Genomic DNA, 18,099 nt, shown 5'->3' on the forward strand with positions numbered 1-18,099 from the left:
CTGCATATTTTGAGTAGTGGGAAACTTAACATGCTTCATAATAGCAGTGAATGTTCATTTCCATGTGTTGTACAATGATAAATGACTTATTTCACTGGAAAAATTCTTACACCTAAGAGCACATTTGGACACTACATTAAGTAGTAGTTCATGATAATCCAACACTGTCGTTAGGTACTTCCCTGCCTATCTCTAAGGGAATGGCTTAGGAGAAAATGGAAGAAGACTAATTCTCCAATTACTAGATAAAGTGTGGGTGATCTCTGTGACAGTTTGATCTCAGTTGAAGAGCTGAAGAGAGTGGAAGGAGCACTAGATTTGGAGTCCTCCAGAGCTCAGACTCTGATTGCACCATTTGTGAGTATGCTTTTGGGTAAATGACTGCCAGCCGTTGTCTGATCTGTTAAGTGGTCCTAACAGCATAGTTGTGGGGATGAAACAAGATGACATGGAAAATACTCCATACAGTTGAACCCCCTTTGTAAGATGTAGAACATTAGTCATTGTAATGTCATTTAATAGTTTAGCTATAATCCTTTAAAGAGGACCTTTGGAGAGAAGAAAGTGGTTAAAATAACCATAATATCTTAACCCTGGTAAAGAACTGTCAAGTTCAAATCACTTGAGAAAATCCGCATGATATTTTAATTAATAAAATGCCTTCTTTACTACCAAGCAAGTGTATGGTCATATCTTTTGTTCTTTTGCCCTAAGTATACCCTCAGAGTACACAAAATAGTCTTTATTTTTGTGACTACAATTAATACTCATTGGGTTTTTTTAATCCTTTGCAGCTGTGCATTTACGATGTATTTAAGGAAATAATTTGAATCATCTTGACCTTAAAGCTGGGTGATAATTGGGGGATGCTTCCCAACCTTATCTCTCATAATGCTAGTTCAAAGGAAGAAGATGATACATAGTATCTGGGATGGTCTAACTTGAGTAATTATCAACCTATGATAACCATTGTGTGATGAAGAGTTTCCTTCCTAGCATGTCATGGCTAAGGCTGCTGAAGTGTTCTGCTCTGTGAAAAAAACCCTAAATTTTATCACTGACCTTCCTGCAAAAGACAAAAGCTTCATCAAAAAGGGAATTCTTCTTTTGCTAAGTTCAAACCCAGAGCTATCTATAGCCATTTCCAATTTTCTACTGCAGGAATTGGGTATGTAATTTATTGATTAGTTTTCTAGTAGATATGAAGCGTATATGTAATACTCTTAGAAAACTGGCAAAAGGCATATGGGATTCAGGATATCATAAAGATTTAAAGCTGTAATTTTCAGACTCTCTTAGGCTATAGATTGTTTCATCTAAGCAAATATACACAGTTGACCTATTTCACTGATTCCTTCTTGTAAATGCAAAGACTTAAATCTTATCCCATTGCAAAATACAAGGGTAACACATGACTACCATATTTTTGTCTTTTCATGAGGTTATTTGAAAATAATTGTCTAGGATATGAATTTCTTTCCTGGAGAGAAAGGAAGCAGTGTAAAGTATGAGTGGTAAGAGGTGTGACTGGCAAGGTAGGCAGGGCATGGTGAGATCATACATGACCTTGTTGGACATTGTGTTAGGAAGCAATTGCTGGATAACAGTTATCTCCAACAGCAATAAACATTATTATCATAACAGTTTCGGTGGATCAGGAATTTAGTAGTGGTTTAGCTGTGCAGTCATGGCTCAGAGTCACTCATGAAGTTGTGATGAAGATTTGACCATCTGAAGGCTTTCTTAGGGCTGGAGGATTTACTACTGAGGTGTTTTTTCACATTGTTGGCAAGTTGGTGCTAGCTATTGGTGGGAGGTCTATTCCTTCTCACTTGAGTCTCTCCATAGACTGCTTGAATGTTATCATGATTTGGCAAGTCATTATCTCCAGAACAGGTGACCCTAAAAGAGGGCAAGGCAATAAGGCAGTGGCTTTTAAACCCCAGTCTCAGTCATTTCTACCATAATTAGTGCATTGAAAGTGAATTACCAAGCTGGCCCACATTCAAAGGAAGGGGAATTAGGCTTTAACTTTTTTGAAGAGAGGTGTGTCAAAGAGTTTGAAGACATGTTTTAAAACCACCACAGGCATAAAAGGAAGTTGGTTTTTATTCTATTTTATTCAATAACTCATTTAGCAAATATTTATTGAACATCTACTATGTGCTGAGCATTGTTATGGGCACTAAATAAGGCCTCTTAGAGAGGGCAACTCTTGTATCAAGGCTTGAAGGATGAAAAGGAAAGAGTAAGAGTTTCCAGGCATCCCTGCATCATCTGTGTCCATTTACCTCCCCTTCTCAATCTATAAATCTGGCGAGTCCATTTGGTGGTCTGTTTAATCTCTGGGTTGAAATTTCCTCAACTGTAAAATGATGAGTCCCCTTTCAGCTATAACATTTCATCTAGAAAAATAGGGCAGTTTCTTTTAAGTCTTTTATGTTTCTTTTAATCTTTAATGTATGTGGCCTAATAACTTAGGCCACACGAGAACAAAATTAAGAACAAATAAAATAACAAGGAGTAGTTTACAGAGATATACCATTTGAATTTCCATAATCACTTTCCACTCTTTTAGCTTATGCTTGATCCATGAAATTACTTAAGGTAAATCTTTAGCTAGGTAGTAATGCATTTGCTCACTAGTATATATGGAGCTACAGATAATCCTATATACATGTATTCTGTGAGTTCTGTTATATTTTCTGCTTATGAGGATAGAAACAATATTGTATTCATATTTGTTACTCTCAAGAGTAACTTAACAGTGCTTAAATGAAAAACTGTAGAATAAACTTGGCACTATAAAAAAGACCCTCTGAATTGAATGGCAACATTGACTCTAGTTAAGATTAGAATGAGTTCATATGATCTATCATTTCAGGTCATCTAATTGATGAATCTTCATTTGCATAAGGGAGGAATAAGGTTACATGTGCTGAAAAAATTATGTCTGAAAAGTTAAGAATCTTAAAAAAATGGGAATGATGATAGTTCTTAGAGTTTTGGTCCTTGTCCAAAACAATGATTATAAACCATTCATTGCCTTGCATACTGACATTATTTGTCTCTATATAATTTCTTTGAAATGACATACAAATATCAATAGATCTAGTTGACTTTAAAATGTTCTGAAAAGCTTCAATAAATCTACATTTGATGAGTAGATATATAAATACTGACTCATGTTCATTCAATTTTCCCAGAAAATCCATTTACCTAAATAAATTCTCACCAGTGGCAAAAACCTGATTACTGGTTTATAGTTATATCACTAATGAAAACAGGAAAAACATTTTAAAAATATTATTTGCATTTGAATTCTTGAAATATAGCCTAATTTCTGGATTTGAAGAAACCTGTTATAACTTCTCAATAAATCTGAGAAATTTTATTAAATATCGTCAATCAATCATATAGAGTAAAACCACTTTAAATCTTTAAGTAGAACATAATAAATACATAAAAAGCCACATTTAATTACATTTTAAAATATCAGAATCAAATTAATATTCCTAATCCTCACGTATCAGCTGGGATTATTACAAAACCCTTATTTCTACTTTTACAGACTATATTCTGGCCATTTTCCAGTTCATCCTCCCCAATCCTGGCAAATTCATCTCTTTAAGATGAAAATGCGATCATGCCAAATCCTAGCTTTAAACTGTGATTCCCAAGGCTTCAGAATAAAATTCAAATTTCTTAGCATGGCACATGGGAACTGATCCCTGCCTGTCTCAGCCTCCTCCTCTACTAGTCACACTGAATTATTTGCAGTTCCCTAGATGTTCAGTGTTTTCTCATGGAATTTCCGCTGTTTGAAATCCCTTTCCTGCTTCTGTGCCAAACTTCAGTTTTCGTGATTCAGTTCAAACCAGATCACTCACGGTGTCTACCAAATATCATTCCTAGTGACTTCCTTTGGATATAATTTCCTCATCCAGCTTTGTTCTGTAACCTTCAATGCTCTCTATATCCCTCATGTAACAACAACTTCTCCTCCTCCTCCTTTCTCGCTTTTGCTTCTTCTCTTTCTTTCTTTAAGTAGGCTCCACACCCAGCGTGGAGCCCAACACAGGACTTGAACTCAGGACTCTGAGATGAAGACCTGAGCTGAAATCAAGAGTCAGATTCTTAACTGACTGAGCCACTCAGGTGCCCCACTTTTTCTTTTTTTTTTTCCTTTTTCTTTCTTTCTTTTTTTTTTAAGAAACTAATTATATATGAGTTCACTGAACTGTGACATATTACTTGCCTATCTCAACCTCTGGACTGTGAGCTCCTAATTAACAGGGACTTTGCCTTTCATCACCAAACACGTTTTTATTGAATAAATATAAATGAAATAAATGAATGGCAAATAATAATTTGCTATGGAGAGGAATCATGTTAAAGATATTTAATAACCGGTTAGTTGAGGCACTTGTCAGTCCCACGGAAGCTACTATAACAACTGATAATTTTGTGCTTGTTTGCAAATTCCAAGCATCAGCTCAGGTTGTGGATGTTTTTGACTTTTGTATACCAACAGGAAGAAAATACATATACTTTTGTACCTACATCCAGCCAGACTATTTTAGAAAGATGAATAGACATAATACATTGGAAAACACCTAGATGCATGGACACAAGGCAATAATCCTGGGTTGTTAACCTGTTTATATGAAGAGATAAAAGCTTTCCTATAAAATTTACAATGCCGTTAAAATGCTGCGATGCCCTGTCCTAATTACCCAGAGGCATGTTTCACATTCTCTGGCGGAGGATTTCTGGTTAAGTAGCATCAGTAAGTTAGGAAAGGATAATATCCCACATCTTTAGGACCTGTCATAAATCTTATTGCCTTTGTACTTCACATATTTTTTAACAGTAAATACTCTCTCCCTCACCTCACCAAGATGTTGTTTTGGCTCATGCTTCCTCCATCTTTTAAATACACTATTGCAAATACTACAAAAGCAGATTAACCCCTTACTTTCTTGTCTTGTACCACTCCAAACCAGGGTGGATTTGGTTCACTCAGTGCTCATCAGAGGGAACTCTCAGAAATGCAGATGTGATCATGGTACTTCCTATCCCAAACCATTCAGTTATTCTGCATCACCTGTAACAATGTTCTTTAGGTGATTTCAGAAATTGAGCTTTTTAAAAATTGCAGGTGCTTTGGCTTCACACATGGAGAATCCAGTTCAGTAGGGGACAAGGTAGTGCCTAGGCATTCTTAAAAGTGTCCACAGCAGATCCTGTCACAGGGCCAGGATGGGGACCATGCATCTACAGGATCAAGTCCCAACTTTTATACAGGGAAGAAGACTATTCATGACTGGTTTTTTCCCCATCACTTTCAGTTCACTTATTAGCTGTGAGATTTGGGTCAAGGTACCCAGATATTTGAGCCTCAGCCACCTCAGTTCAAATGGGGATGTTAGGGGTGCCTGGCTGGCTCAGTTGGTGGAACATGTGACTCTTGATATCGAGGTCATGAGTTTGAGCCCCACATTGTGGGCAGAGTTTACTTAAAAAAAAAAAACAAGTGGGGATGATAGTATTAATGTGCAGCAGTATTCTAAGTATTAGAGATAGAATTAGGCCATTTAATGTATCATCCCAACTGAGACACTATTGTTAATTACTTCAGGATATTACACGTAAACTTAGACTGTCCCAGGCAAACAGAGACACATGGTCACTGCAATTTGAGGTGACATTTTCAAAGCATCTCTCAAAGTGAATAGCATATAGCAGACGTTCAGTAAATTATTTTTATTTTTATTGTTCTTCATATCTACAACCCCTACACTGCTGAAAACCCTTGCATACCGAGGCTGTGGCACCAGGCACAAATGGGATTTATCATATAGACTAACCAAGATCCTGAATGTTTGTCTGTCACTGTCCTTCCCCTTCCCCATGGACTGTTTGTGGATATTTCCCCCTTTTTATCTCTACCACTAGCCCCCTATTGAACTTGTAGAGCCCAGGGCTTGAGTGAAAAAGAGCCTTACTTACAATATACTTTTTTAAATTAAAAGCTGTCTATCAAACTGTTAAATATGTATCTCTTATCTTTCTACCTTGACAAATATCTTCATAACAACATGACAGGTCCAAATTTAGATTTCTCAGAAACCTTGGAGGATTGTGGCTGGGGATATGTAATTCTAAACCCAGGCCTATAGCTGATTCCTCTTCCTGGCCCACCTTGGCTCCATCCATACCACAAGAACATCACGTGTGAAGGTGTGGACACCCTGACCTACACATTCAAGCTCTGTGCATCTACTACTTCCACCCTCTCTAGCAAACAACTCTAGGGGTGTCTGTTTGGTTCCTCTTGCTGCTATAACAATTTACAACAAATTCAGTGGCTTAAAATAACACAGATTTGTCATTTTCTCATTTTAGAAATCTGAATTAGTCAGACGGGGCTTAAAACCAAGGTGCTGGCACTGCTGGTTCTTTCTGGAGTCTCTAAATGAAAATCTCATTCCTTTGGATCACATCCCCTTCTTCTATCTTCAAAGCCAGCAGTGCAGTCTTCTCTCCTCCCTGAACTCCTGTCTCTCTCTTATAAAAACCCTGTGATCACATTATACCCGACTGGACCATCCACTATAGTCTCCCCACCTCAAGATCCTTAATCACATCTGCAAAGTTCCTTTTGCCATTTAAGGTAACATTTACAACCTCCAGACATTACGATGACATATTTGGGGGCCATTAGTCGGCCTTTCTAGGCATGGCAACGGACCCTTGGGAGAATGAACCCAAAGACGGAGTCTGAGCAAGCACTGGCACCTCCCTGGGGGCTGCATCCCTAGTGTGTGGTCTAGAAGCAGGGGAGCTGTAGGATCAGGAAGGGTATATGCCCCTGGGCCTCTGGATCCCCTGCCGCACACAGCTAGAGGAGGCCCCTCTAATGCCCAGGACCCAGGAGTCTAAGAATGGTATATTTCTTCTCCCTATTGATCCAGCCACCAGTCCATCTTCCTTTCTCCTGGTCTATACACAAGATTCTGTCAGAGGAAAACATGGAAGGAAATTGTTTTACTCTATATAAAGGTTTTTTTTCTTTTTCTTTCTTTCTTTCTTTTTTTTTTTTTTTTTTTTTTTGCATCCTGCCTTTTACTTGTCATGAAAAAGCCCCATCCCACACCCACTCTTTGTTTTTAACCATCCTCACTGGCTTTCCTTTCCTATGAATCTCTAATTTTGTCCTTCCGCCACCTCTTCAGTGTTCTTAAAATACCCAACATTTCACCTGTTTGCTGTGTTTTAAAAAATATGCTACCCAGCTAGCAAGTTATTCCCAAATCCAAAAAAATTTTCTGTTCATTCCTCTTACAGTATTTCTTAGTTTTAAATTTTCCTCTTCCATTTGAAGCCTGCAGATTTTCTTTCATAATCAAATTTAAAATTTCTTTTCTTGCTCTACTTGGATACTCTGTATTTTTATATTTTGCTGGACCCTGGCCATTTTGAATAATGTTTCCACACTTACACAATGCATATAGAAGAACTTTTCAAAATAGTTTATTTTTTCTCCTTTTGAGTTTTTGGAAATCCCTGAGGTCTCGTCTGTGTTTTTGCTTATTCTCATCAATGCATGGAATCTTTAAGGGAATCAACAATGTTTAAGATCCTTACATTGTTTTGAGAAAATTGTTAGATTTGAGAGTTTATGAATTACTCCATGTTTTCTATTTTTTGCAAAGTTTTACTTTTTTAAAATGAGGTGTTATCTATTGCAAAGTTTCTGATAAAAAGAAAATTTGCCAATTTAAACTTAATTTTAAACTCAAGTCATTCAATTTCAGTGATTTTTTTAATAGGACTACATAATAATGTTATATTACTATAGTATGTGCTTCATGAGGGCAGAGGTCTGTCTTATTTATTATTGTATTCCAGTGACATCCCAGCTATCAGTAGTCAGATTTTAGTAAATAACTGAATAAATGAATATGGGAATTAATGAATGATAGAATTTCAGAATAGCTCTAGAAAATAACGTAGAGGTGTTCAGTATAAACTATGCCACTTCAATTGGAATACTGAAATGATAGATTTTTAAAAAAACTTTTTCAATCAGATTTGCAATCTCTCCTAGCCTATTCTGGAATGAGTAATAATTTATACCTCTAATGGTGCTAACTAAACAGTACATTCAAGATAATGGTGGTCCATTTAATGTTAGTTTATGAATTAATAAATACAGATGATATTATATAAATATTTTAGGGCAGCCCTGGTGGCTCAGTGGTTTAGCGCCGCCTTCGGCCCAGGGCCTGATCCTGGAGACCCAGGATCGAGTCCCACATCAAGCTTCCTGCATGGAGCCTGCTTCTCCCTCTGCCTGTGTCTCTGTCTCTCTCTGTGTCTCTTGTGAATAAATAAAATCTTTTAAAAAAATATTTTAGAAAAATACTACATATAGTGAGAATTTTATGTATGTTAAGGATTACATTAAGATACTAAATATTTTTTAGCTTTAACAAAGTATTAGGTGATGGGAAATGTAAATCTCTGGAACTGAAATGAAGACAGGAAGTGAGGAAAATACTGCTTCCATATCACTTTGTCCTCATTCTTTTAGGAATTGTGTGTGGGGATTGGTTCACTTTGATTGTAGTTAGTTTTATAATAGTAAATATATGTATTTTATTGTGGAGGTATGTTATATGTTTTGTCATTTCAAAAGCTTACTCCATAGTATTCTCTTTTTCCTTGTCTGGTATTCTTACGTAGTTTAAACTTTATAAATGGTTAAAGATGTATTTTTTATTGTTTGTCCTCAGAATGGCTTCACTCCTTTATACATGGCTGCCCAAGAGAACCACATTGATGTTGTAAAATATCTGCTTGAAAATGGAGCTAATCAGAGCACCGCTACCGAGGTGAGACTGGCAACCCTATAGGTTCAAATTCTCTGATCTTAATGTCCATGTTCTTTATATCTAGCTGCAAAGGATCTCCATTGTCTTGTCCAAATTATGCTATGAATGTTCACATTGCTTTTACAATTTACAACAGTGGCCATGAATGAATGAACCAATGCACATAGTTCAATGAGTTTATACCTTGATTTGGAATTCATGTCATTTACTCTTACATGAACTCACGCTTCCATCAATTTGCCATTCTCTTGGTTTTGGGAGCTTTTATACTATTCTAAAACTCGATTATAGTAAATTCTATCCATCTCTTTTCATCAATATTTTATCTGTTAAGATCCAATTCAATTTTTAAAGGAATAACTTTTAATGATCAGAAATGATTTGTAAGATATTTGTCTTAGCACAATTTTATGAGGAGTATGTCATGAAAAAAATTTCAGATTTTCTGAAGCACAAATTATGGCACATAGTTGTGTGACTGATTATAGCAACAACTAAATAGAATGTTCAAAGTCAATTCAATATCAACATATTCAGGACATCTAGACATAAGAAGGGGTTAGCGTGGGCTAACTTAGAACATGGCTTTCTTTTTCCTATGCATATCCTCCGGTAAACAGAATGGGCTTTGTTACCTAGGCAGATTAAGGAACAAGTTCAGTGGTTGCTTAGAACAGTGACTTTTAAGCGACGCCCAGAAACCCTTGAGTTTGAAGACATTGCCTCAAGGGGCCACCAGAAGGTTGGAAGTGGGTGACACAGAAGAGAAGGCAAAAGAGTTCCATTGGGCCATGCTTCTCCTCACCCCTTTCAACCAGATCATGTTTTTTTTTTTTTTTTTCCTTTTTCATATTCTGTGTCTCCACTGATGAAACTTAAAAACTCTTAACCTGGAGTGAAAGATGACTGATTGGTGCTTGTTACCCAGAAACTAACTGGAGAATTTTTAATGTCCAATATGACTTCCTTTCTGAACAATTAAGTCTTTCAGTGAAATAAACATGGATTTCCTCATACCCTGTACTGGGGGAAGAGATCATCGTAATCTATTAAATCCACTTCCAGTCCCTTTGGCAGAAAACTTTTTATGGAGCCAATTGCAATAACTTTCTGACAGCTTATTCTCATTAGTTAAAAACAAAATCCCAAGAAATCACTATTAATGGAACCATGTTTCTTTTTTGCTTATGATTGGAAAACACAGCTGCCCAGTGTAAAAATGATTTCAGGTTCTCTATTTAACATACACAGATTTTACACTCTTACCACATGGGTGCAGTGTGAATTTTGATTTGGGGCCATTTTTTTTTTTTTCTGAGACACTAATTATGTCAATGAGTAGGATGTGATTATCTTCAGGCAAAACCTGAGTACTAGATGAGACTCTATTTCTGTATCAGGACCACTGAGAAATATACCAAAATAAGGCAATCTGTGCATATTTTATTTTATTTTCTTGAATGCAGCATCACTTACCCAAAGAAACTGTTGCACTACAGAGTTCTCCTATTTGCCAAATAGACTTATTATTTCTATCATATGGTTTAGGAAAGTTCAGATTGCTGGTATTCTTAGCTGTCTCAAGGCTCATTTGGTCTAGCCCTCTGTAGCATTTTCGTGTGGTTTCAAATATCCCTTTATGTATATTGCATCAGCAGAGCCCATGTTACAATGTGATTCCCAGAAAATTAAAACCCTCTCTGATTTCTACACAAAAATGAAACTCTCACAAGTGAATCATATGAGGTTTTGAATCATAGCTTAGACACATATATGCTTGTTTTTGTTTCATTGTTTAATCATTTAAATAACTAAATTTTTTTTTCCCAGCTAGACATATATAAATTTAGTTGATTAATCCCTCACCGTTCATCCTCATGATTATCAAGAAACACACTTATGGGCTGACCTCTGTATATTCCCTTTTAATCTATCATTCTGTAAAAAAATACCTACTATCTATACAGGGCTTTATGGCTGATTATGGTTTGATATTTTGTTATATTACCATCTACAGTCTTATGTACACGTGTGAATATGCCTGAAGAAGACATTCACTCTGAACCTATTAGTAGACCTAACTTGTAAAGATTAATTACTAATAAAGACACTGTGACCCCTTTAAAAATCAGATAGTTATGAGATTATTCAATATGTCAATGAAACTGCTGTTTGAAAATAAATACTTAAATATTTGAAATTTCCCATAATTATAGCAATTAGCATTGGTAAATAAATGATGGAAAATGAAGCTACTGAATTTTAATATGGGTTTTCTTTTCATAAAGTTAGTTGAGGTGCTTGAATATTTTCAAATATCCACCCCTTCCCCCATGAACTATGGATTAGAATAAAATGCTGGTGGTGGACACCTAAAATTAAATTCTCTGAGGGGAATCCTCTGTCCCCTCAGTACCATTTTTATAACTCTTTAGTCTCCTCCTCTTTCTGAGTGTTACCAAAATTGAAGGCTAAAAACTTTTTAATTAGGTTCTGTACTGTCAGCAAATGCCTTGTCTTTAAGATAAAACAAAGTTTGCACTCATTTTATGTAAACTATCACAGTGTTGCAGTGGATCATCAAATATATATATTATAAGGAGCCTATTCTTTCCTCCATAACAGAGTGCTTAATTTGTGCCAAAGTTCTAAATTTAGGCTACTATTTTTTTCTTTTTTTTTAAATTTTTATTTATTTATGATAGTCACAGAGAGAGAGAGAGAGAGAGGCAGAGACGCAGGCAGAGGGAGAAGCAGTCTCCATGCACCGGGAGCCCGACGTGGGATTCGATCCCGGGTCTCCAGGATCGAGCCCTGGGCCAAAGGCAGGCGCTAAACCGCTGCGCCACCCTAGGCTTCTATTTTTCGCTTTTACAGCCCTACGTGGTTTACTCTTCCATTCTACTCAGTAATGTGTTTATTTAAAATTCAATTCTTATTAAAAGAAATTCAAGTCTTTTGTGCAATAGGAAATCATTTTCCCTCAAAAATCTAAAGTTTTAAAGGATCATCGCTGAAAACAAATTGAGTGGTTAGATTAGGGTAAATTGCTGTTGTCCCTAAAATGTAATCGTTAATGTACGATCCTATTACCCTCTTCTCTTCTGTGAATGGAACCTTCTAACTGAGACTTGTTTTCAAGCTTTTATGGAGTAAGAGAGGTTTTAATATAAATAGAGCCTAGGAGATATCTATTTTTGTATTTATTTGCCACTTTTCCATTAACTGAATGCTTATTTCTAGAGAGAAAACATAGCTTCTAATTTTTCTAGCATGGTATCTATCTACTCTTAAAACTCTTTTGACTTTGATGATCTGTGCTGTTGGTTTTTTTAAGTTGTTTCCCAAGTTTAAAATTAAAAATCTGTTTTTTTCATTACCTAGCACATGTAATTTTGTATCTAAATGATCTAAGTTATATAAAATCTAACTAAGTGCAAAATTAATGAATTAGCCTTATCTACCAAAAGGTGTTAGATTACATTATGTCCTAAATTTGCCAAATTAATTGGTAATAGACCATCCCATTGATAGTTATTATTGTTCTCCTGTAAACAATACAGAGATATTTAGTAACAGGGTTATTTAGCAACTCAGTTAATTACATAATTTATTTCCTTGTCTTGGCTACCATGTCTTTGATTTTCAGTCAGGCTTGATTTCCATTATTTCTACCCTTCCCACCTTTTCCTTTCTGTAAGATGGTATTACTTAAGGTTGGTTCTAATTTTTATTTTCCCATTCTAAACATTTAAGCACATCTTATGTATAGTATGCTTTGTTAAGGAATGCAGATGTTTTACCAAAGAAGAGCAGAAACTAAGGAAACAATCTGATGGAGCCAGTCCATAGTATGGCAATTGACAGATTATCAGTTGCTTTCATCTTTTTTTAAATTAGTTTCAGAGGTAGATTTTAGTGATTCATCAGTTGCATATAATACTCAATGCTCATTACACCATGTGCCCTCCTTAATGCCCATCACCCAGTTACCCCTTCCCCCACTCACCTCCCCTCCAGCAACCCTTAGTTTGTTTCCTAGAGTTCAGCTTCTCTCATGATTTGCCTCCCTCTTTGTTTACATCCTATTTTATTTTTCTTTCCCTTCCCCTACATTCATCTGTTTTGTTTCTTAAATTCCACATATGAGTGAAATCATATGGTATTTGTCTTTCTCTGACTGACTTATTTCACTTAGCATAATACCCTCTAGTTCCATCTGTATTCTTGCAGATGGCAAGATTTCTTTCTTTTTGGTGGCTGATGCATATATCCCACCTTTTCTTTATTCATTAATCTATCAATGGACACAAAGTATGGAGCTCTTTCCATACTTTGGCTATTTGGACATTGCTGCCATAAACATTAGGGTGCCTGTTCCCTATTTGTATCCTTTGGATAAATACCTTGTAGTACAATTGCTGGGTCATAGGATGGCTCTATTTTTCTTTTTGAGGAACTTCCATACTATTTTCCAGAGAGGCTACACCAGTTTGCATTCTCACCGATAGTGTAAGATGGTTTGCCTTTTTCTGCATCCTCACCAACATCTGTTGTTTTCCTGAGTGGTTAATTTTATTTATTTTTTTAAAGATTTTATTTTTTATTTTACTTATTTTTTAAAGATTTATTTATGTATTTATTCATGATAGACATAGAGAGATAGGGAGGCAGAGACACAGGCAGAGGGAGAAGCAGGCTCCATGCAGGGAGCCCAATGTGGACTCGATCCTGGAACCCCGGGATCACACCCTGAGCCGAAGACAGACGCTCAACCACTGAACCACCCAGGCATCCCTGAGTTGTTAATTTTAGCCATGCTTTAATCTTCACAGTAATACTTAATCCTTTTGCTTTCTTCTCTGTCTTAATTATTGTTTTAAAATTAGGGACATTGCTTAGAGTTGAATCCCATGCTTCCCAAAGTCAATGGAAGATTTTTTTCTTCTTCTATTTTGCTAGGATGGCTTCACGCCACTAGCTGTGGCACTTCAGCAAGGACACAACCAGGCAGTGGCCATCCTCTTAGAGAATGATACCAAAGGGAAAGTGAGGCTGCCAGCTCTGCATATTGCAGCTCGGAAAGATGACACCAAATCTGCTGCACTCCTGCTTCAGAACGATCACAATGCTGACGTACAATCCAAGGTAAAAGCTGAACACATTTGTGGAAGGGAACTCTTCGGCTGCCAGGTTCCTCCTGGGGAATGAGAAAGAAGTAGGCCATGGTGATAATGCAAAATTACTTCCGGTCATCAAAAGAGCTAAATTACTTTCAGAGGTATTTCAAAAAGAAGGGGACTGTCTATTGGGTATAGTAACAAAAAATTTAAAGATACTTTTCTTTTAAGGATGAGGTTCAGCTTTCTAGAAATCTGCTTATTTATTCTATTTGTATTAAAAAATAATAGAAACAAAATTAGAAAGATAAAATAGAATTATATAGTGTTATGAATGTCTTTTCTCGGTAGAATGTATTTTGGCATGTTGAAACGGTGTATCCAATTGCAGTAGGCAGGTTGACGGTTTCCTTAATTTTGCACTGTGTAATATCTTCCCTCTCTTTCTCACACCACACTGCTTCAGATGATGGTGAATAGGACAACTGAGGTACAGTATTATGGTTATACCAAAATATATCTTGTTTTTATTGATTTTACTTTTTTACCCAATTAGAATAAATGCTCACTAATTCATACTAATGATTGGAATTTTCGTGAGTAGGAAATTAGTTTAAAAACTTTTCCCATAATTAAGGCAAATGAATTATTCAAAAAATTTAATGTAACATGTATTGGAAGCTATTTTTATCAGGGAAACTATGTAAATAGCTTATTAGAATAGAACATGAAATGAAACTCTTCCTTACTCTGTATTTTCTGAGAGAGCTTTACTATTAACTGTTTGCCAATATGAAATATGATCTTCTCTTAATGAGATTTCTCAGGTTAGAGATTAGCAAAGTGAAATTTAAGGAGATATCTTTCCCAGTGTTTTATCCTTTCATCTTGCAGTTGCCCTTTTCTTCCGTACTTTTAAAACCACATTGTATATAATCAATAGTGATATTGAGCATATCATAATCAAAGCATTTGCTTTTATCTTGCTAAGTCTTAACAATACCTGACATAAAATCATCTATTTTCTGCATACCAAAGTAAATCACATTGATCACTAGGAATATTCAGTTCAGAAATCTATCAGTATTCTGCGTGTGGTTTTGTGTGTGTGTGTGTGTGTGTGAGCGTTTAGCGGACTCCTCCACCATTGCTACAGAGAGGCACTTACACGAACATTGTTGCAAGTGTATTGTAAAATTTAACCTGTAGTCAAAGACAAGTGACTCTGTAGGTTGATTTTCACTTTGTTAAGAAGACTCTTTAGACTAACATCTGGTGATCACTGAGTTGTGGAGCTAGAGAGGTTTTGAGCATTCATTTAGTATTTACTGAGAGTAGTGTATTTATAAAACTAATATCTTGTTTATTAATAAATTTACCTATTGAGATGTGAATATACTTGAATTAGTCATATTATTTCTTCTGTTTTATATCTGTGAATGGAACTTAGGACATAGATTTTAAAAAAGGCCCAATTGCTTGATGAAATTGCTCAATACTGGAACCATAAAGTTTATATCTTAACTACTGATTTTAATACTTGTAACTTATAGGTGATTTTTGGTGATTTTTTAAGAGATATTTTTTAACAAACTATAGAAATTATCCCTGAAAGCACTGGGTGTTATACTATATGTTGGCAAATTGAACTTAAATAAAAACAAATGTAAAAAAAAAATAAAGATACTGTTCTGGGGAAAAAAAGATCTTTTTAAAGCAATTTTGGCTCTAAAACAATGTGTTGAAAACAGTTTGGGAAGGCTTTACTGAGTTAGAAATATTTCTTTAAGGACAATAGAATAACAAAGAGGAGAACCTTTCCATTGATAGCCCTGTAGAAAAGTAAACTGAGCTTTCTACCTTCAAGAGAGGCAAGGGTTCCCCTGAGGGACTTATAGAAGGTTTGTGTTGGTTGTTCTGAGAGTCATAGTCTGAGGCATCATCATGGATGGTTGACGAAGCTGTGTCACACAATAAATTGGTTTATTTTTGCAAATGAGAATAATAGTTTGAAAATGATTCACCGGCAATCACTGTTTTTTTCTGAAATTAACTTACAATTTAAATGATGGACGTACACTCAGGATATGTCTGTATGACAGGAAACATCAACATAAAAATGAAAAATTTCGTCAATTGTTTCCTAAAATACAAAAATTTGACATTTTATAAAAATAACAGCCAGGTTGTAACCTGATTTTTCCCTCCATTTTGACATGAATATTTGGCATCTTGTAGATGCAAAAATATCTTTACCACAGAGTGTGGGATTTGGATTGATGGTTACTATTCTTATTTTGTGTCTTGTTTCTCTATAGTCAGAAATTATTTGTAGCTAATTTGGATGATAGCACAGAGGGATTTCTATGTAAGATACCTGAATGCTTATTTAGGCCATTTAAAAACATAGTCACCAAAAACTATTTATCAAGTGAATAGTAAAATAATGGTTGTGATTTAGATAATATTTCTTAAAAACAGTATTATAGAAATCAAAGTTCATTTCAAATAAAAGTGAATGATACAAAATAACTTCAAAACTGCAGGATATCATATCCAATTTTGTAAGAACAGACTTTATTGTTCCTATCATCTTTCATTGAGTAAAGAGAATTATGAAATTATGGAGAGCAGGGATAATACATTTTTCATACTTTAAAAAGAAAAGTTAATGTACTTCTCTTGTGAAAATGGCAAAAATTTCTAACTAAATTTCATCAGAAAAAGAAATGAAAGGAAATATACTTTTCTTCCATGAAGGTTTTCAGACTCATTTTTTAAACATTCTGAGAGTAAACAGTTCTCTAATGCCTATGTAATTGATTTAACCTGCATATTTTATTTTATAACAATCTTATTGATAAAATTTGTTTTAACTAACATTCAAAATTATGTTCAGCTGAATTTTTTTCTTTATTTTATATTTACATTGATGCCAGGTGTATTGTTTAATCTTTGTTTTTTAACTTTTTTTTTTCATTATTAACAACATAGTCTCACTAAACACAGTTAAAGAAGACAGAAATATGACAGTGTAAATGATGTGGAATGAACAGTATATCCTCTATAAGAGTTCCTCACAACATTTTCATAGTTCCAAAAACACAGTGCCAACCTATGCTGGCTTTGGGGGGATTTATTTTTTGTTTGTTTGTTTTTATTAAAATCCTCAAATAAAACAAAACAGTTTTTGAGCCTTTCTCTGGAGAAAAAATTTGTATTCTTAATTATGTTAATCCTATGGCTGAAACCTTGTGTTGTTAAACGTATTCTATTTCTCTCTAAAGCTAAACCAGCTCATGAAACATCGTTTTGTATAAACAATAAATCTTGTAAACAGATAAATCATTTAGCTAATTAGAAATAATGTTGCCAAGAAATGTATTTATTTACCTGCTTATCTAGTTATTTACTACCTCATAGCACTAAAGTTTAAAGAGCCTTATTAAGGCATTTATTATCATAATTGTATTGCTCACATATTAGGTCATGTGATTTTCTTCACTAATCCAGGGACTGCAGCATATGGAAGTGAAATGCTTTACTGACTGTCATTTTCTCTGCTTTCCGTAGAGTGGTTTTACCCCTTTGCACATTGCTGCCCACTATGGAAATGTCAACGTAGCAACTCTTCTTCTAAACCGGGGAGCTGCTGTGGACTTTACAGCTAGGGTATGGATTAAAATAGTTTCTCATTTTAAATAGCAGTGAATGGACATTTTACTAAAGTAAAAATGAACAATAGTAAAGGTTTGCTTCTTTTTCCTTGTCTGGATCTATGTTGGATATATTCGATTTTTCATTTTTTTCTTTGAATCACATGAAGTCATAATGCCTCGATAAATGAAAAATAAGCATGAGTAAATCCACACGCAAACAAATCACTTGCGGTAGTTAAGGACAATATTAATTCTGACATCAGTGTGAGTAGTTATATTTAAAGATCACTCCATGAATCATAAATGAGCAGCTTCGAGTCAATAAATAAACTGTTAGAACATTAGATATCAAATGTTTAAGTACATTTCTATACTGTTTTAATGATTATGGGGCACACAATGTGACAGAAAAATGTTTTT

General features: G+C 35.1%; 1 protein-coding gene across 1 annotated transcript in view; it reads left to right on the forward strand.

The window, feature by feature from the left end:
• ANK2 (ankyrin 2) overlaps positions 1–18,099 on the forward strand; it is a 229,977-nt gene that overhangs the window by 81,025 nt on the left and 130,853 nt on the right. The window contains 4 exon segments of the mRNA XM_049104827.1: positions 8,802–8,900; positions 13,863–14,048; positions 14,487–14,510; positions 17,594–17,692. Of these exon segments, the coding sequence (XP_048960784.1) occupies positions 8,802–8,900; positions 13,863–14,048; positions 14,487–14,510; positions 17,594–17,692 (408 nt within the window).

The sequence above is a fragment of the Canis lupus genome, chromosome 32 (assembly GCF_003254725.2).
Source record: "Canis lupus dingo isolate Sandy chromosome 32, ASM325472v2, whole genome shotgun sequence".
Lineage (NCBI taxonomy): Eukaryota > Metazoa > Chordata > Mammalia > Carnivora > Canidae > Canis > Canis lupus.